Genomic DNA, 19745 nt, shown 5'->3' with positions numbered 1-19745 from the left:
TGATTTGTAGAATTTATGTTGAAAGTTTTAAATTATAACAGACAAAAATTTTGAATATTCTGTTGAATTTCATATTCATATTATACCATGCATACAGTGTCAAGTAGAACTTAAATGAATAGTTGAAGACCAGAATGACTCCACTCCCCCTTTTCCGTCTAAATGGTATGGTCTCCACCGGAGGCTTTTTTTTTTTGGCTTGCATTCTCGTTCCTACTATACCCAGAGTCAGCTTTGTCAGGCATTATTAACTGCTATTTATTACTCCGTGTAATCGTAACAGTTAACGCTTCCTCTGTTAGATCTAATAAAAAGTTAGTGCTCTGATTGAAGCTTGGCGCTATCGAGTTTATAAAAAGGGGCGCTATCAGAACGTGGCTTGAGAATATTGATGCCTGATAGACAACAAAAGGGGCAAAGGTTTCTCGATATCTATGACAGGCAAAAAGGTTTTGCATACTGGGCGCCGAGCTAGCAGAAGCTACAGGCACTTCACTGAGATCCGCTCGAGTCTGGATATGGATAACGCTGTCCCTCTGGCATTTTCAAACTCATTTTTATGCGTCTCTTGCTCTTAGAAGCGTTTAAGGTGCGATTATATTGTGTGTTTTCGGCGTTGCAGCTAACCGGCTGTTACTTGATGTTGGCCCCCTGAATGTGCACAGTGTAAATGTGATTGCCGCATTTTAACCATTGCTTTTTGTTCTGTTCTTAGGTGTTCCGGCTAAAAAATTCTGCTGGTATTTCGCCGTCAGCTATCCATCCACCCATCCGTCTGTGCTGACAGCTGCATATCCACATCCGGACTCAGTGCTGAGGAGTGGGTGGGGAGGGGGTCGACCAAAACAGAAATCAAAGGGTGGGGGGTTGCATCAAGACGCCCATGAGGATATGAAAACACTGGATGAATGCTACAACTAAAGAATGGCACAGGAACTTCCAACTTAAATTTGGATTCATTCATTGAGCAAGCCTTAAGAGCTTATCAGTGGAGAACAGGTTTAACCCACTGGAATGACACCGGCGCTTTTATTACTCCTGAAACCTGTGACTGACTACCACATTAGTGGTTTTGGTCCGTGGTGAGGGCACTGTAAGCTGGCTCTGGCTACAATAGTTGTTGGCAACTCCCTGCTTGTAAGTGTTTCAAGACCTGAAGTTTCATTGTCATTGTTTAAAAGTCTGCAAAATGACTTCAGAGTGGAGTGAGAAATCCACAGCAGACCTCATGAGCAGGTATGTCTCCAAGGAAATGGGATACAATGTGCCCAAGGAAGGTTGGCGTATCTGTCTGGCGCACGAGTTCAAGGAGAAGAGAAAGCCCTTTCAAGCAAAAGACGTCTCTCTGGCCAACATCTGGGGGCATATCGGCCTTGGAGTCAGGTTAGATCTTTTTCTCAGCACACCCTGCCTGCTTCATGTTACACCTCAATGCAGCCAGCCTTTTTATTATTCACTTTACAATATTCATGTTAACATGGTGGAGAGCCATGGGAGGCATCAGACTATAGTGTCACGTTTCTCAGATCACACCTGAGCGCAAGCCTGCAAGTGCAGTGTTGACCTGAAAATGTTACTGGTGCTTCTCTGAAAATTAAGCATCAAGACGGCCAGCTGCAGGAGTCCATTTTTTTTAGTTTCTTCTGCAGTGCTCACCAGTCATTAGGACTGCTCCTTGACTTGGGAAAGAAAAGAAAAGCTAGCTAGTTTCCCTACAACTTAATTGGCACACTGTGTGACACAGTGGACTGTTTTTCAGACTCACTGTGGAAAAGATGCCCGTTTGAGCTCACACAGCTTAGGTTGAGGTTCACAGACTGGTCTGCATTCATAGATCTGCACCAGAGTCTGGCCATTGTTTGCTTTTGTACAGAATAACAAAATCCTGACAATGGCCTACCCTGCTGTAGCTTCAAATAACATTGTTTAACAAATCCTTTTCACCCTGACTGGAGCTGTATTGATAGACCATTGTTCTACCTCTGGTTTGAACTCTGCTCTGAAGTTATTGTTTGGAACTACACTGTCATGCACAGCAGTTCTGCTGTTGCACAGGATCTTCCTCACAGCAAGTAGAAAGCTCTCTGTGGCTGAAACCTTAACAATAATTCTGGTCTGTTTCCTATTTTTAATATACTAAGTATATTAACTTAGTATAAAAAAGACGAATAAGTGTATGTGTATTGCACACTGTTATTATTGCACATTAATTATTATTGCACCTTGTTATAAATATAAATATTATTGTTATCGTTTTAAACATTGTTACCTCCCCCCTAAAAAAGTCCAGGGAGGTATCCAGTCAGGTCAGCTATTTACATTGATCAGGGCTATTGCCCTGTTGTAAAAGCTGTCCTTGAGTCTATTTGTCCTCAGCAGCCTGAACCTCCTGCCAGACGGCAGCAGCTTAAACACCCGGTGTCCTGGGTGTGTGCAGTCCCGTAGGATGCTGCGTGCCCTCTTGAGACAGCGAGTGCTGTACAGGTCCTTCAGGGAGGGAAGAGGATGTCCAATGATTTTTTGGGCCATGTTGATGACCCTCTGGAGTGCCTTTCTGTGTGCTGTGGTGCAGCTGGAGAACCACACACCGATGCAATATGTCAGCACACTTTCAATGGAGCAGTGGTAGAAGACGGTCAGCAGCTCCTTCTTCAGGTCCATTTTTCTGAGGATTCTCAGAAAGTGGAGACGCTGTTGGGCCTTCTTTAAGACCGCAGAGGTGTTAGAGCTCCATTGGAGGTCTGTGTCTATGTGCACACCCAGAAACTTGAAACTGGAGACCCTTTCCACGCACTCCCCGTTGATGCTGACAGGCTGCAGCTCGGACTTCCTCCTTCTGAAGTCAACTACCAGTTCTTTTGTTTTGGTGGTATTGAGGTCCAGGTTGTTATCTGCACACCAATCTGACAGCCTCTGAACTTCAGCTCTGTACGCCGTCTCATCTCCCCCTGAGATGAGCCCCACCACGGTGGTATCATCTGCAAACTTGATGACTGTGTTGTCTGGGTGGGAACTAACACAGTCATGTGTGTACAGAGTGTACAGTAGGGGACTCAGTACACAGCCTTGTGGAGAGCCGGTGTTGAGGCTGAGGGCTGAGGAAAGATGAGGCCCCACTCTAACTCTCTGTACACGGTCTGAGAAGAAGTCTCTGATCCAGCGGCAGGTGGTGGAAGGAAGTCCAATTTCCAGCAGTTTATCTATTAGTCTGTCCGGGAGTATCGTATTGAAAGCAGAGCTAAAGTCACCAAAGAGCAGCCTGGCGTAACGGCCCTGCACTTCCAGGTGAGAGATGGTGGTGTGGAGCGTTGTAGCAATGGCATCTTCAGTTGATCTGTTAGCTCTGTATACAAACTGGAGCGGGTCAAGTGTGGGTGGCAAGCAGGACATGATGTGACGTCGGACCAGTTTCTCGAAGCACTTCATTATAACAGGTGTTAGAGCAACTGGTCGGTAGTCGTTGAGGCTGCTAATGTTAGTACGCTTTGGCAATGGGACAATTGTGGCTGACTTTAGGCACGGCGGGATGCAGGACTGGGACAGTGAAGTGTTGAAGATCTTAGTGAAGACCCCAGCCAGATGGTCTGCATACTCTTTTAGGACCTTTGCGGTTACCCCATCTGGTCCGGCGGCCTTCCTGGGGTTTACTGCCCTCAGTGTGCGCCTCACCTCATATTTCTGCACTATGAGGCTTGGGCTGCTGCTGCTGTCCGATGTTTTTGCTGCTGCTGCCTCTGGTCCCTTCACCTCAAAGCGTGCGAAGAAGTGGTTCAGCTCCTCCGCAAGCTCCGCGTTACCCTCAGTCAACATGGTATTGCCAGGTTTGTAGTTGGTTAAGTGCTGAACTCCCTGCCATACCTGTCGTGAGTTTTTGGTGCTGAAGTGGTCTTCGATCCTTCTCTTGTACGCTGCCTTGGCCTCTCTGATGCCTCTTTTCAACTCAGATCTGGCTGCACTGTACTGCATACCATCACCGGATCTAAAAGCGGTGTCACGTTGCTTCAGCAGGACCTGGACCTCTTTAGTCATCCAGGGTTTCTGGTTGGAATACACCCGGAGACGTTTGTCCACAGTGACACTGTTGACACAGAAGTTAATATATGAGAGCACTGATGTTGTGTGCTCTTCAAGGTCCTGATGTTCGAACACGCTCCAGTCCGTGTTTTCAAAACAGTCCTGTTGCCAAAGTACTTGCTCATAGGAGTTCATATGATTTTTTTTGTTTTTTTTTGTTATCGTAGTCTTTACCTTAAAGTATAACTCGCCTGTTGAGGCAACTGTTGCTGTGATTTAGCTTTGTATAAATAAAATGGAATTGAAATGGAATGGGCTCAGCGGGGCAGTCATTTGCTGCGACCATTTGGGCTGAGGGGAGGGAGATAGAAGAAAAGACACACACTGTGGAAAATGATTTTAAATGAACAACTTCCTATATTAAAGACCACCTAAACTGACATCATAACGATGTAAAACATTAACCTTTATGACAAAGAACTGAGGTGGTCTTTTGTGCTAAAAAACTCATATTTGCAACTTGTGTGACATCCCATCATCGGGGTCTCTGCGGCTCACCACCTTGGCTTAAAAAGGTATTCTTTGATGACTGCCACTGCAGATGCCTATATCTAAATGTATGTTAAATGTAACGAAGGCTCGTGCTAAACAAACAGTCTTGTGCTATAGATCTTAGATCAGAGTGCAAACAGATTAATGACTCAACTCTCAGGCTCTGAAAGCAGTTTGAATTCTTTTGTAACGTGGCCTAATTATTTGACAATGTATTCTTGCTTGAAAGGAAGTGCGGGGCCCACCCACACATTTACACATGCTAGAATCCAACTGTCACTTCGACTACCTTTGCAGGCACTTCCGTTAAGCAGTTGCACAACTCTCTTTTTTTCTCACAGCATGCTGGTGTGTGCAAATTGTTTGATTCAGCTTTGGCTGAAAAGGTGCCTTTAACACAAAAACAAACGAGCAAGGAGAAAAGGCGTGCTCATGTGACTGACCTGGTAATTTTCTAAATCTCTGATTGTTAAAGCATTCCCAATCAATGCTCTTCAACAAAACCAGATCAGTGTCTCAGTATTTCTAGATATTCCTGTTGCTTGTGTTCATCCAGGTATCTAAAGTTTTGGTACAAGAAGACGCAGGTGGAAAAGAAGGCTCCGTTCATTGATATGTTTGGTGCCCAACCCTTACGCCAAATCTACGGTGAGTGTTTTTACAGACTGAGGCTCAAATTTTTTTTGCAACTTTTTTATGATAAATCTTAACATAAAACACAGTTCTGTTTACTTTAAATATAATCATGATCAATAGTGTGCAAACAAATTGGGATCATTGAGAACCTGTTGAAGTCTCACAGTAGGAAATACTTTGCAACCTCACGGAGAGCGACCAGTGTGTTTGTAGACTTTCCTGTCATGCTGCTTAGGATTATGCAGTTTTTGCAATGTTGACTCTGTTCTCTGATTTACAGGTGCTCCACTTGGCGGCATTGGAGGAGGTACCATCACAAGAGGTTGGAGGGGGGAGTTCTGCAGATGGCAACTTAATCCTGGGATGTACCACTACAAAACAGTCATACCCAATCAGGTGATTACAGTGGCTGACATGACAGGATGAATTCTGTAATGAACTGAAAAAACAAAAACAAATTGGATTACAATGCATTTTTGTTTCTTTGGAAGTCAGAAAATAATTTCCTCCTATTGCTGGCAGAGTCTCAGTTTACAAATAAGTACCTGCTTATCAGCTGGTGTAGATATCATAAAAACATAAAAAGCTGTACAATCCATTTTCTCATGCAGTAACTACATTGAGCTAGAATGTTTTGAGAGAGGGTGTGACTCCACGGTACTGGAACAACCCGCACACGTGTTTTTATTGTCACGAGCACTATTGTTGTCTTCATCTCAGTGTGCAAATGGCAGCTGGGAGCACTTTCGCCTTGAGAAATATCACAATGTAGAATGACAAGGCAGACAAAGTAAGCACTTCCTTGCTTAGATGACATGAGAAAAATATTTGAGCTGTAACTTCAGTGGTCACTGGGAAACAAACTGCACTCGTAGAATCAGTCAAACCTGATTTTAAAAATGCTTAAAAGGTTTGGTGTATTTGCTCCAGGTTTTAAAAGCTTCTCATCAAGACTTTATGGCTTTACTAATAGCTTACATTTGGGCATCTCTGGCTAATGCCTACAACACTGAACAAACTGAGTTTTTTTTTTTTTGTAATGACTGTGCAAATGTTTTGTCCCCAAAGACATACCATAAAACGATTATCTGTCAACATGTCCCTCTTCTCATTTTTCTGTGTTCACAGTTCACTGTGTGTTTGCGTCATGAAGGAAAAACTGTTTACCAGCAGGTGTTATCTGTAGAGCGTCCACCTACATTACAAGGCTGGAACTGGGGCTACTGCGGGGAGTACGCCTTCTATCACGCCTTGTATCCTCGCGCCTGGACGGTTTACGACCTGCCAGGACAGAACGTCACCCTGACCTGCAGACAGATTTCCCCAGTCATCCCTCATGATTATCAGGTAACCTACAGTTGAACTCCCTCCTTTATTGCACTCAATTTGTAATTTTTACAAGGTAAAAAGCTGGTAAACTGCCGTTAAAGTGCTTAAAAAAAAGTCCACTATTACCCAACAAATCAAGTACACCAGCGGTCCCCAACCCCCGGGCCACGGGCCGGTACCGGTCCGTGAGTTGTTTGGTACTGGGCCGTGAGACTTGAGGCTCGGGTGGGAAATTTATGGTTTTCAGAGTTTTTACCGTTAACTCTGTTTCCCTCGGTCTTTCCTGTGTTGTAGTTGTGTGTCTTGTGTAAATATTTATTTCAAAATGATACCATAGCGACCAGAGAGCATTAAGGCTCAGAGAAGAGGATGTTACTCTCAGTGTTGTTGGCGTGTTTCAGGAGGACGCTGCTAATAAAGTTACACAATTACACAGTGAATTTGTGCTTATTATTATATTTACAAAATACAGTTTTTATCTTGGTCGTATCATTTTATTTTGTTGTATTTAACTGCGACACCTTAAAGGCCCGTCCGTGAAAATATTGTCTGACATTAAACCGGTCCGTGGCACAAAAAAGCTTGGGGACTGCTGAACTACACCATACCACACCACGGTATTTATAAAAAAACAAACAGGGATGATCACAGGTGCTGCACAGTGAAACCACGCATAAAAAGACGGATGAACAGGATGTTCATTAGCAGATTATATGTTCTAATAAGGAATAATACTGATGTGTTAAGGTTAAGGTTAACTCATCATCTACATCTACATCCTCTCAGGACTCAAGTCTCCCAGTTGCAGTATTGGTGTGGGACATAGAGAACAAGAACGAGTACGATCTTGATGTCTCGATTATGTTTACCATGGTCAACGGATCAGGACAAAAGGACGACAAGTGTGGCGGACACTGGAATGAACCATTTCACCTGGAGAAGGAGGGGGAGGCGGTGTCTGGGGTCCTACTTCATCACTGTACTGCAGTGAACCCTTACACTCTGTGCATCGCAGCCCGAGAGCAGGTATGATTTTTAGCAGCTGTAAGAAGGTTTTTGTGCTAACTAGGCGTACAAGTATTTCCCTGGGAATGAACTCTGGACTTTTAACAATAGTCTCTGTTGTTTGGAAATGTAATCTGTTGGTATTAATGAGTATTAATCTTTAGATTTGCCAACAAGAGTGTGTTTGTGTGCACGTTACCAGTCTGACAGGGAGATCAGCCACCAGACAGCGTTCAGTCCAAAGGGACCCTGCTTCAGTCTGTGGAACGACCTCATCGATGATGGACGGCTGGACTCTCCTACAGGTCAACACTTAGAAAAATATACTGCGCAGAGAGGAGACGGATGTCTAAAAAGTAGAATGAAACAAGATTAATGCTAAATAAATCCCCACTGTGGCATTAAAATTAGTAGAAGAGAACACAAAATGTTTTATAGATTTTAGTGTAACCATATTTAAAGTAGCTTAAAAAGATGTGGAATGAAAGAAAACAGTAGTGTGTGAATCAAATTTTATTTGATTATAGTTATTTATTAAATTGTGAGTCATCTTTGCAGGCATACTTGCCAACCTTGAGACCTCAGAATTAGGGAGACATTCAAAAAAGAGGGGGAGGGGCATACATATACATATGCATACACATATACAAATTTTTTTTAAAGTAAGTTAAATGTCACCGTTATTAGCCTACTGTCCCCCAGCTGGGGCTGTCCAAATTCAGAGGCTGCATCCACCTGTGGACCCGGCCTTTGTGGTCTAAGTGGGCCGGGTCCTCCGAAAGCCGGGTAGGCCAGTAGTGAGTGACTGTGACGATCTCGCCTTTAGAATTACGTCATGAGCTCTCTTGGTGGAGTGAAACTCTGCTGTCTGCTCCTTGCTATCTAAATATAACCGGACGCTGACGTAAATTCTCGACTATCTTACACTTCTGTTTAATCAGTTTTCTGTTTGACGTTTATTCAGCTGTGTGAAAACCCGGAGGAACCCTCCTGAGGGATTAATAAAGATTTATTTAATCTAATCTAATAACTTTAATCTCAGCCAAACCGATTTACTCAGGAACAAATAAGAGTAATATTAAAACTAAGTAGCTTCCGCCATTGTTGGAAACTGGAATTGGCTGGGATGAATGAATGAATGAATTCTGGGATACGGTTTTTCATTTTTTTCATTTTTGTTCTCCGGGTGGAAAATCAGGAGAAATTTGGGAGAACGGTGGCTCTAGGAGATTTTCAGGAGGGTTACTGAAATTGGTGATTCTCCCGGAAAAATCGGGAGGGTTGGCATGTATGGTTGTAGGACAAATGGTCTTCTAAAGCCACATTCCAGTCCTCCAAGTACAACCCTGGATTAGTTTCATATCTTTTCTCACACTTGCTGTCATTTCTTTACTTTTCTCTCTTTAAAAAAACACAAAATTACTTTAAGACACTGAAAACAAATTATATTATTTTATTTTCGTTCTCTCTAAAGTCATCTCTGAAATATTAGAGTTTACAACAAGTCATTAACCTCTTGTCTGTCTTCCCTCTGCAGGATCCAGTCCACCAACAGTTAAAGGAGAAAAGGTAGCTGCGGCAGTAGCTGTGGGCTGCTCGGTGCCAGCTCAGGGCCATAACTCATTGGAGTTCTGCTTGGCCTGGGACATGCCCAAAATTACCTTTGGGTCTCGGGAGAAGGAGCACATGAGGTAGCTCAAACACAAAAAGGAAATACACAGACAGTATGTTGCTTTTATAAAAGACAAAAATGTCACCAAAATGTGCTGGAAGGCTTAATACTGCATTTTTCAACTATGGGCTACTTTGTAAAGAAGCACTTTATCTTTTTAGCGTGTTTCCTGTGTTGTGAGTCTTTGCTGTTGCTAAATGTAAAACAGCTTGTTTGAATTTTGCTTATTTATTATAACTACAGCAAAAAAGCATCTCTGAAGGTGATGGGCAACAAAATATACATTCATATATATTAGAGCAGGGCGATATGACCAAAAATATTTATCACGATATACATTTGAAAATTTGCGATAACGATATAACTGACGATATAATTGACACTAGACAAAGTACTTTACAACTCCACAACTTTATTTGTGCAAAAAAAAAAAAATCAACGTATTTTCACTTAAACAAGCAGCTGTTTTTTATGTGCATTAAAGTTATATAAAAATTTTAAAATGCAAATTCCTTACTGACAGTTTAACCAAAAGGCATTTCCAGTGGGAATTGGCCAACATGTCCTCAGCATAACCATGTATAATATCCACAAAACTTAAAAAGAGGTTATACACACAATACGGTAATATTATGTTGAAGCACAGTACGTATCACTCTGCAAGGCTCCTGCCTACGATGGCTGTAACGCTCCGACAATCCATCAAGTGGTGCGGGTTCGTAGCTTAGCAAAGTCGTACTGAAACGTTTGACAGATTTTCGAGCGCCGTGTACATACAATCGTTTCGAGGTCATTAAACACAACCAGAATTCATACATAAAGCACACGGGATTATAAGGTAAGGGGCACTGTCGATTTTCAGAAAAATCAAAGGATTGATTTAAAGTGTGCCGTATTTTCCAAAAAACACGGTAATAACGACGGCCCGCTAGCATGCTCTACCAAAAATAGTGCTTTGTTGTGTATCTGACGGACGAAAGCTAAACCAGTTCCACACCACTGAAGTTGCAGCATTTTTACAAACCAATTCTGGTTCATCCGTTTCATTCAACGACCGGCTTTCGCTCTTCTCATTCTGCGTCGCCGCCATGTGCGTATGAAAACAAAGGCACTGTGCATGCGCGTTCTACCCATATTCTATCGCCATATTTCATTTTCTCATCGTTGCCCAACATTATACCGGTATTACCGTGAACGGTATGATATGGCCCAGCCCTAATAAATACACACACACACACACACACACACACTGATTGTCTTGATGAGTGTGTAGGATTTTGAAACTTGTTTTTTTTTTAGTTTTTTTTTATTGTTTGCAGGAGATACACTCGTTACTTTGGGACCACAGGAGATGCATCCCCCTCACTCAGCCATTATGCCCTAACACACTACAAGCAGTGGGAGAAAAGCATTGAGGAGTGGCAGAGACCCATACTGCAGGACAGGTGCTTTATTGCCCGTTATTGCACTGTGGACAGATACAGTTTAATGGCAGAGTTTGCTTCTTGTAGTATATTTAGAAAGCCATTTGTGGTGTTTTAATTTGCTTCATTGAATTTATTGAGTACAATTTCTTCCTTATTGGGCTCTTTGTTTTGTCATAGTGTATTTTATTTTGTTGAGCTCTATATTTAACTAGCTTTATCTAAAATTAGATTTTATAGCACTGAAAGCTTTGCAGGTCAGAAACATCTACAGCTAATATTAAATAAATGTGGTATATTAGTTCAGAACCTCAGTAGCTAAGCACTTTTTTACTTTCTATGTCTCTCATGCGCTGCAGTTCTCTACCTTCCTGGTATAAGTCAGCACTGTTTAACGAGTTATACTTTGTGGCGGATGGTGGGACCGTGTGGACGGAGATAATGGAGGATGTTGACATCAGTGGCGGCATACGTAGCGAGGACGGAGGTCTGCCAGCTCAACCCACTGTCATCAAGGAGTATGGACGTTTCGCTTACCTAGAAGGTAGGCAAGAAAAGGGGTGCAGGGAAGTTATGAAAAATGAAACTCATATCCTTCAACTGTGACATGTAGATGGTAACAATTAATTAAGTGCATACTAACATAAAAGTGTTACAGTTTAGCATTTGTTTTTTTGTTAAACAAAACATTTCCAGTTTTATGTTACTCTCACAGTCTGGGCTATTTTGTGTGTGTGTGTGTGTGTGTGTGTGTGTGTGTGTGTGTGTGTGTGTGTGTGTGTATATAAGCTTGTGCTTTGACCACACATTACCTGTTTTCCAGGTCAGGAGTACAGAATGTACAACACATATGATGTGCACTTCTACGCCTCTTTTGCACTTATCATGCTGTGGCCCAAACTTGCCTTGAGTTTGCAGTACGACATTGGTGAGTGTAGTGTGCATTTTTATCTGTGGTCTTAAGCTTGTGTGTTTCATAAAGAGCCATCCTAAGACCTAGTTTTACAGCATTACCCTCTTCTCAGCTGGCAGTGTGGTTCAGCAAGACCTCACGGAGAGACTCCACCTAATGAGCGGACTTTATTCTCCCATCAAAACCAAAAATGTGGTGCCTCATGACATCGGAGACCCAGGTATGACAAAAGCAAAAACCTTACTTACATTTTATTTCCAACAAAGGCCTGTTGGAAGCAGCATGTCTATGAAATGGAATGTAGAGAGCTGTGCAACACACTTTATTTATTAAATATGACACCCGACGATGTCACAGTCATGTTGTAACCGGATGATATTGTTGTATTGTATTAAAATAATCTTAAATACCAGAGTTTTAGTATACCCCTTCCTTGCCCTTTGCGGGGAGTTGCAGTCTTTGAGTGCTCTTGTTAAAAAAATAAATAAAAGATTGATGGCTGGAGTACCTTTTAGGCAGTTATTTTTCAGTTCAGCCCTTAGCAGAATTAAAATCATCTTCCTGACACTTTCTATTATCGTTTCTTGAAACTTTTTTTCTTTAGATGACGAGCCCTGGGTGAGGGTGAATGCCTACCTCATTCATGACACCGCACACTGGAAGGACCTGAACCTGAAGTTTGTCCTGCAGGTATACAGGGACTTTCATCTTACCCAGGACAGGCAATACCTCCAGGACATGTGGCCCATCTGCCAGGTATAACTGGTGACATATTCTTAATTACACTGACTGCGAAGGATAATTCATTTTAGACATCGCATACAAAGGTGGATGTATATTAAATTTTTTTGTTTATCTATTAGGCAGTGATGGAGTCCGAGTTGAAATTTGACCTGGATGGAGATGGCCTAATAGAGAACTCTGGATATGCTGACCAGACCTATGATGGCTGGATAGTGACTGGACCAAGGTGAGAGTTGGACAATTAAAGTCATGTCAATTCAGTTTTATTTTTATTACTTAATGCCAAATCACAAAAACAGGCACCTCAAAATGTTGAATATTTTAAGGTAAAGACCATGCAGTAATAGAGAGAAACCACCAATGAGCAGATGACCCACTTTGAGCAACCACTTGGTGACAAATGAAAAGGGGAGGCAAAAAATCTTTTAACAGGAAGAAATCTCCATAAGAACCAGGCTCAGGGAGGGCAGCCATCTGCTGTAAGCAGTTAGCAATGAGAGGAGGGAGACGAGACAAAAGACACACTGTGGCAGACAGTCAGAGATTAATAATAACTAATGATTAAATGCTGAGTGATGTATAAACAGACAGAATGTCTTTATACACAAGTAAGAACACAGCAGCCCAGGCCTATTGCTGCATAATAGCATTATTGCACATGTGTATCACATCAATGATGTGTCTTTGTACTTGAAAACTGGGGGTCAGGGATGACCTGCGATGCAGAAGCTCCTCACAGATCTGAACTGGCTTCATTTGAGCTGGAAAATAAGGTTGTTTTTATTTTTCACTTGCTAATTTTGTGCTTCAAGATGACACTGAAAGAAAGTAGGCAAAGTACTAAACACACATCAGATGTACTAGTCCATTTTTTTAAATCTTGAAAGTTGTTGATTTTTGTTTTGTTTTGCAAGATGAATTCAGGAGTAGTAATTTTGAAATTTATACTGGCCAAACACTTAATTGGGTACACCACCAGCAACCTGAACTGTTGATACAAGGCAAGATGGAGCTATCCTTCCATGCTGATTTTTTGTGTTTGTTTGTTTCAACATTTTTATTTTAAACTTTAGATGTAAACAAAACAAGAAAATCAACATTTATCAAACTTGTATTTCATTCTGTACCTCAAGTTTCAGAAAGCCAGCTGGTGAAAGGAGACCAAATACAGTTATACTGATAAAGTTTGTCTAACAGACCATGAGTCACTTTTTCGTAGGATGTTTAACCAACGTCATTAACCATTCTTCAAAGGAAGGGGGCACTTTTCCTGGTCTTTCCTGGTCTTAGCAAGACCCGTTTAGCCTTGGTAAGAGGCAGGATGATGCTTTTTTTATATGGGGGGAGAAGTCGCAGTCAGAATGTTCTATGGTTATACTAACCATGGAAAGTTTTGGTGAGACGCGAAATGTTCTTTTCAGAACACTGAAAATGACCTCCAGGATATTTTCCCACCAGTCCCAAAGTGCTGGATAGCTCCATAGAATATGTAGAATCAAGGCACTCTGGCCATCACATCTCCAGCAATTGTCCATAGGAATCAAGGTTCATTTGTGCAACTGTTGCAGTGTTCAATACCACCTGTGGATTATCTTTAACTGGATGAATCTGCTGCCTATCTCCTTATACATGGTAATAATATTATGAAGACATGACTCCCATTCAGCTGGAGAAATGTCCACTGCCAGATCTTGGGCCTAGCAACCTTTAACGTTGGAAAGAGGGTCCGCTATCTGATCTTGCATTAAATGGTAGATCTTAGGGGTAATACCTTTACCAAAGGGTGATCTTGAAAGCAGTGCTTCCACAGGGCTGCCCGCAGGGCAACTCCTGGGACTTCCCAGCTATTTCAATAAAGAACTGCACATTTGGACATATCTCCAGAATCAATTGTGCTCCAAATTTTATATAGCTCAACAATCTGATTGAAGCCCAGGAAATGGTTTGTTCTGCAATAAAATAAATATGATACATAGAGGATGCCTGCCTTCCATGCTTTTTACACCAAATTCAGAGCCTGCCATCTGAATGTTGCAACAGAAATTGAGACTACTCAGACCAGGTTTCTCTTGTATACCATCAGTAATTTAAGCATATTCGTAATAATTTGGCTTTTAATCAAATATAGTGAGAATAAAATTTAGAGACACATATTTTGGCTTTACATGCAAAGGTTTTGGGTAAATCTAAGTACTGAATCAGACTTGATAACCAGATTTTTCTTTTATGTGGTCCAAAGTAGTTTGCATCTAACAAAGAAGTAATATTAGTAAAAAAATATTGACTCCAGTATAATTTTTTTTAATTTGTATTTTTAGTGCCTACTGTGGTGGTATGTGGGTGGCATCGCTCTGTGTGATGTGTAAAATGGCCAGACTGTTGGACAGCGAGGAGTTGTACCGTCACTACAAAGACCTGTTGGACAGAGGCAGTGCTGCTTTTGAGAAACTACTGTGGAACGGTGAGTCCAAACAATGTAGTCCTGACTTAAAATGTAATTCTTATGTTTTGGTCAGTGATGATGATAAAATGCACAAACAAATGCTTATTCTTAGGCTGGTAATAAAAAGTAATGTGTGGCTGGTATTCAAAGATGTCACATCTGTCTTTAGCTATTTTTAAATAATGTTTGACAGTGGACTGCTTGAAGACCTAAAGTGACTTCCCTTTTTGTTTCTCATCCCATCAAACACAGGCAAATACTACAACTATGACAGCAGTGGGAGAGATCTTTCTAACAGTGTCATGTCGGACCAGTGTGCTGGCCACTGGTTCCTGAGAGCATCTGGGCTGGGAGACGGAGAATTTCAGGCAAGTCTTTTATTGAGCTAGCATTAGTGTTCAGTTCAAGAGCGGTGCTTGTAAAAATGTGTTTATTATTTTATTGTTGTTTTGTGCTCTAGACTTTTGCAAGCTTAATGTGGGAGGAGCTAAATTGAAACATGTACACCAGAGTGGAGGAAATCTTTCCTAATCCTTCTGGAAAAATCACACCTTGCTGGAAACTGTTGTTAAAGTAAAGCTCATTCAGAGTTTAAAAATGTTCAAACTTCATTTCCAAGCCACTTTATACTGGAGAAACCCCCAACAATCAAACGAATCTCTGTGGTAACAGTGGGAAGGAAAAACTCCCATTTAACAGGACGAAACCTCCAACAGAACCAGGCTCACGATGAAATATTTCATCACTCATCCTAGTGATTTCTCCCACTAAAAACTCTACATTTAGATGAATAGAATCAACTTTCAGTTTTCTATTCAAGATTTTTTTTTTTAATCTTAATATTTTAAATTCCATTCTGAATTTAACAGGATGCCATGAAGAGAAGCTATTATGGGAGGAATGTCTTTTTATGTCCGGAAGATTGAAGGGAACGCTTGGGTTTTGACATTAAATGACTAGGCCTAAGTTTGACACATTTTGTAGCTGAAAAGCCACAACAGCTCTGACTTTACATTATTGATTTAAACTATCAAAAGATGTTGGGTTTTTTTTAATGGTTTCTTTTTTTAATTGTAATGCCTGCACTGTACTAACTCCCTAAAAACGAATTAAAAATAAGTACAATTGCAAATAAATAAAACATAATATCATGTCTTTTCTGTCTGCGGGACTCCAGAATACATGTATGTTACTCGAGGAATGTTTCTGAAGGAAGTTATATGGGTTAATCATTGCTTCTTCTCTTCTTTTAGGCCTTTCCAAAAGAAAAGATCCAAAGTGCACTAAAATCTGTGTTTGACTTGAATGTAATGAGCTTTGCTGGAGGCCAGATGGGGGCAGTCAATGGCATGCGCCCTGAAGGAGTCCCTGATCGCTCCAGTGTTCAGTCTGATGAAGTGTGGATTGGAGTTGTATACGGTCTGGCAGCCACAATGATCCATGAGGTATGATCGATCTATCAATCTTCATCTTTTCTCTTTTTCTTATATCATTTTTTTAAAAGCAGCATTTTCAAAATGTCACTCTGGGTCATGGATACACTGGACAGTTGTTCAGTCAGCAGGGATCATATGTACCTACACGTTTGATTTGTTGGATTTTTATGCTGGATGCCCTTCCTGATGCAACCTCCAAAGGGATTTGTCTCCTCCTGGGATCAAACCAGGGATCTTTTGCTTGTTAGGTGAATGTGTATACCAGCTCAAAATAACTAATAAAATAAAATAATCATATAGTGACGATCACAAAATACATAAATTCTTTTTTTTGTTTCTTTTTGTTTCTTTCTTTTTTCTTTTTTTCCCCAACAAAACACGTGAAGTGCTTTTTTCTTGCTTTTATAACAAGCTAAGGAGTTACTGGAATTGATAAACGGGTTTCTGTTAAAGCAGAAACCTGTTTATGTTATGGAATACTTTTTGATTCATGTGATTGTTTCCTGATTTCTAATGCAGTCTTTTTACTTAAATCTCAGCAAAGAGGCAATTAAGTGTCTTCTATGAAAATGTCTCAGTTACACAGGCCTAAAGACTGGTCGGCAACCCCCTGGCAACCGCTAGTCACTAGAGCGATTGCTGGAGGGACCGTGGAAGTGGTGTTGTTGTTGTTGATTTTTGTAGCCATTTTAAAAAATTGTGGTTTTGATTTTTGTGGCATGGAGTCTGACAACATCACATGTTGTCATGTTGTTCTACCTGCTCGGATTGCTTAGAATCCTGTCTGAGCAGGTACTATTTTTGTACCTGGTACCAGGTACTATCACCTAATGGAAAACCCTTAAAACTGTGGCAACCTGTGCCAAGTCGATCCAAGTGAGTGCTAATGAAAAAGGGGCTTTAGTTTCACTCCTGCTCAGTGTGTGTTTTCAGATATGTTGGTGCCTTTCTCAGGCAACCGTGAAAATCTGCTAGAGGCCAGAGCAATCATTAGGTTTTTGTTGCAGGGCCCTTTTTGTGACCATACCCAGCAACCAATAGCCATCCACTCAGGAGATGGTGATTTACATAGTGACAAGAGGTTGCCCATCAGTTTCTAGCCATGTGTGACTGAGGTACAAGCTGCACAATTAACATTTACTACCCTAAAAGTGACTTGATAATACTTGACAGTGTGGGTGTTTCTAAAGTTGTGGAGATATTGTGATCCTGAATTAAACACTACCTCAAGCCTGTAACTATTTGCCTTTTCCTCAGGGAATGCAGGAGGAAGGTATGCGTACAGCGGAGGGCTGCTACCGGACGGTGTGGGAGAAGCTGGGCATGGCCTTTCAGACCCCAGAAGCCTACTGTGAGAAGAATATCTATCGTTCTCTAGCCTACATGAGGCCTCTGAGCATTTGGGCCATGCAGCTCGCCCTGAACACTTCACAGAAGGATCAGACCACAACAACTTAGACTGGAGTCACATACTGAACTAAGACCCGAGTCATTACAGGAGGGAACAGGAGTTCCTAGAAACTCCGCTGTAGCCACCACTTTGATCTGGACTGACACTTTGAGGTGCTGTTTAACTGTTTACAGACCCAGAATTAAATTTTCCCAAGTTTGTTTCACTGTAAATGTTTGAGGCTATGGTACCGGATTGTACATTTTCCTCTACAAAGACAGTAGGTGTGAAATAGTGATCATATTGTTAGGCAAGCACATTTGATTTTCTTTCTGTGTATGAAGTGTTAGCCAGGTAATAGCAAAAAATAAATGAATAAATCATAGCCTGTGTCTATTAAACACATTACTTTGTTACAGAACATCAAAATACTGTTTGCATACACATAAAAAAGCAAACACTACACTTCGCTGTTCACAGTCATGGCTATAATACCTGCAACATGTTTATTATCAGATTTTCTTTATCCCCTCCCTTCATCCCAACTTGATTGCTGTACTAAGTGGTGTAATTTTTGATGAGTGGTTTTGGAGATTAAGCCTGTAGTGAAAAAAAAAATTATATATATATATATATATATATATATATATATATATATATATATATATATATATATATATATATAAAAAAAAAATTTGGTGCATTCTTGTATGTTGACCAACTATATCTACAGTATATAAATGTGGCAGCAAAATTTTCCGTTTTGTAAAAATAGAATATTCATGACAATCATGCTGAATAAATGACTGAATAACATACAAGGAGATATTTGTTTTCCTTTTAATTAAGTATAGTTGGGTATATCTTTAAAACAGAATTATTTTTTTATTTATTTACATGTTTACTGAAACATCTTTTGATTAAAGCCTCTCACCTTTCGCTTCAAAGGATGCACATTTAAATTGGATGAAGTGTTTAGGTTGTTCAGCTCCTTAACATTTGGATGTTGTGGCGCAATCGGTTAGCGCTTTCGCTTATTAACCGAAAGGTTGGTGGTTCAAGCCCACCCAGGGACAATATCACTATTATTGCCAGGTGATGCAGAACGCTGCACAAACGTGCAGTGCAACTACTTCCTCGGAAAGCACTGGTGTTGTTTCACAATAGCGTCCATGCTAGACGCTGTCGTTTGATGAACGCAGTCAACCGTTTTATCAAGGGTGATATGCTTATTTGGATTGGTGTTGTTTGTCCGCAACTGCATACTGACTGCCACCCACGGACCATATAACTATTACTGCCAGGTAATGCAGAACGCTGCAAAAATGTGCAGTGCAGCTGCTGCCTCAGAATGCGATAGTGTTGTTTCACAATACTCTCAATGCTAGACTTGGTCGTTTGATGAACGCAGTCAACCATTTTATCAAGGGTGATATGCATCTTTGGGGTGCTGTTGTTCGTCTGCAACTGCATACTTACTGCCAAGTTCATTACCCACCAGTCACATATTTTAAACAATCAAGGCGGTATGGAGAGGAAGTACCAGAGCACCTCCATCCAGCCACCCGATCCTCTCTCGACGCCCCTGCTTGGCTTTATTCAGTCTCTGTTGCATAATCGTTTACCCCACAACCAAAACGACCGGAACACCCTCCCCCAGTCCCCCGTCCAGTCTCGACACCTGTGGGTACGCGTTGTCAGTCTCTGTGGCGCAATCGGTTAGCGCGTTCGACTATTAACAACCAAAAACACCGGAACACCCTCCCCCAGTCCCCCGTCCAGTCTCGACACCTGTGGGTTGCACGTTGTCAGTCTCTGTGGCACAATCGGTTAGCGCGTTCGCCTGTTAACCGAAAGGTTGGTGGTTCAAGCCCACCCAGGGACGATATTGCTGTTATTGCCAGGTAATGCAGAATGCTGCACAAACGTGCAGTGCGACTGTTACAGTGGGGCAAAAAAGTATTTAGTCAGCCACCGACTGTGCAAGTTCCCCCACTTAAAATGATGACAGAGGTCAGTAATTTGCACCAGAGGTACACTTCAACTGTGAGAGACAGAATGTGAAAAAAAAATCCATGAATTCACATGGTAGGATTTGTAAATAATTTATTTGTAAATTAGGGTGGAAAATAAGTATTTGGTCACTTCAAACAAGGAAAATCTCTGGAATCTCTGAAACATCATGCT

General features: G+C 41.4%; 1 protein-coding gene and 1 non-coding gene across 4 annotated transcripts; both read left to right on the top strand.

Moving 5' to 3' along the window:
* Nucleotides 1-48: 48 nt before the first annotated feature.
* gba2 (glucosidase, beta (bile acid) 2) lies at nt 49-17943 on the top strand. 3 transcript variants are annotated; one of them, XM_085451022.1, is made up of 18 exons: nt 49-165; nt 716-1383; nt 5123-5214; nt 5483-5598; nt 6331-6549; nt 7318-7557; nt 7739-7841; nt 9074-9227; nt 10528-10653; nt 10992-11176; nt 11456-11560; nt 11658-11765; nt 12150-12301; nt 12409-12515; nt 14608-14750; nt 14985-15100; nt 15986-16177; nt 17426-17943. In XM_085451022.1, the coding sequence occupies exons 2-18, from the start codon at nt 1190-1192 to the stop codon at nt 17624-17626; spliced, it is 2553 nt and encodes an 850-aa protein (XP_085307148.1). In that variant the 5' UTR covers nt 49-165; nt 716-1189; the 3' UTR covers nt 17627-17943. The 3 variants fall into 3 exon arrangements, with proteins under 3 accessions (XP_085307148.1, XP_085307146.1, XP_085307149.1); XM_085451020.1 differs by lacking the exon at nt 49-165 and adding an exon at nt 204-589; XM_085451023.1 differs by lacking the exon at nt 49-165 and adding an exon at nt 4908-5012 and having other exon boundaries at nt 1324-1383.
* Nucleotides 17944-19369: 1426 nt separating this feature from the next.
* On the top strand, nt 19370-19443 carry trnan-guu (transfer RNA asparagine (anticodon GUU)). Its single transcript has one exon. It is a non-coding gene; the product is annotated as a tRNA-Asn (tRNA).
* Nucleotides 19444-19745: the final 302 nt, after the last annotated feature.

Source organism: Copadichromis virginalis, linkage group LG3 (assembly GCF_057382275.1).
Source record: "Copadichromis virginalis isolate Kocher_CV1m ecotype Utaka linkage group LG3, C_Virginalis_male_GT1.1, whole genome shotgun sequence".
Taxonomy (NCBI): Eukaryota; Metazoa; Chordata; class Actinopteri; order Cichliformes; family Cichlidae; genus Copadichromis; species Copadichromis virginalis.
Note: the sequence above shows the minus strand (reverse complement) of the source record. Positions and strands in the feature narration are given on the sequence as shown.

What these genes read in the sequence shown, in the direction of transcription:
- gba2 (XM_085451022.1), top strand. Translation starts at nt 1,190, where the DNA reads ATGACTTCAGAGTGGAGTGAGAAATCCACAGCAGACCTCATGAGCAGG. An exon ending in CGGGAGAAGGAGCACATGAG is followed by an intron (nt 9,228 to 10,527) that starts GTAGCTCAAACA and finishes TATTGTTTGCAG; the next exon opens with GAGATACACTCGTTACTTTG. An exon ending in AGACCCATACTGCAGGACAG is followed by an intron (nt 10,654 to 10,991) that starts GTGCTTTATTGC and finishes CATGCGCTGCAG; the next exon opens with TTCTCTACCTTCCTGGTATA.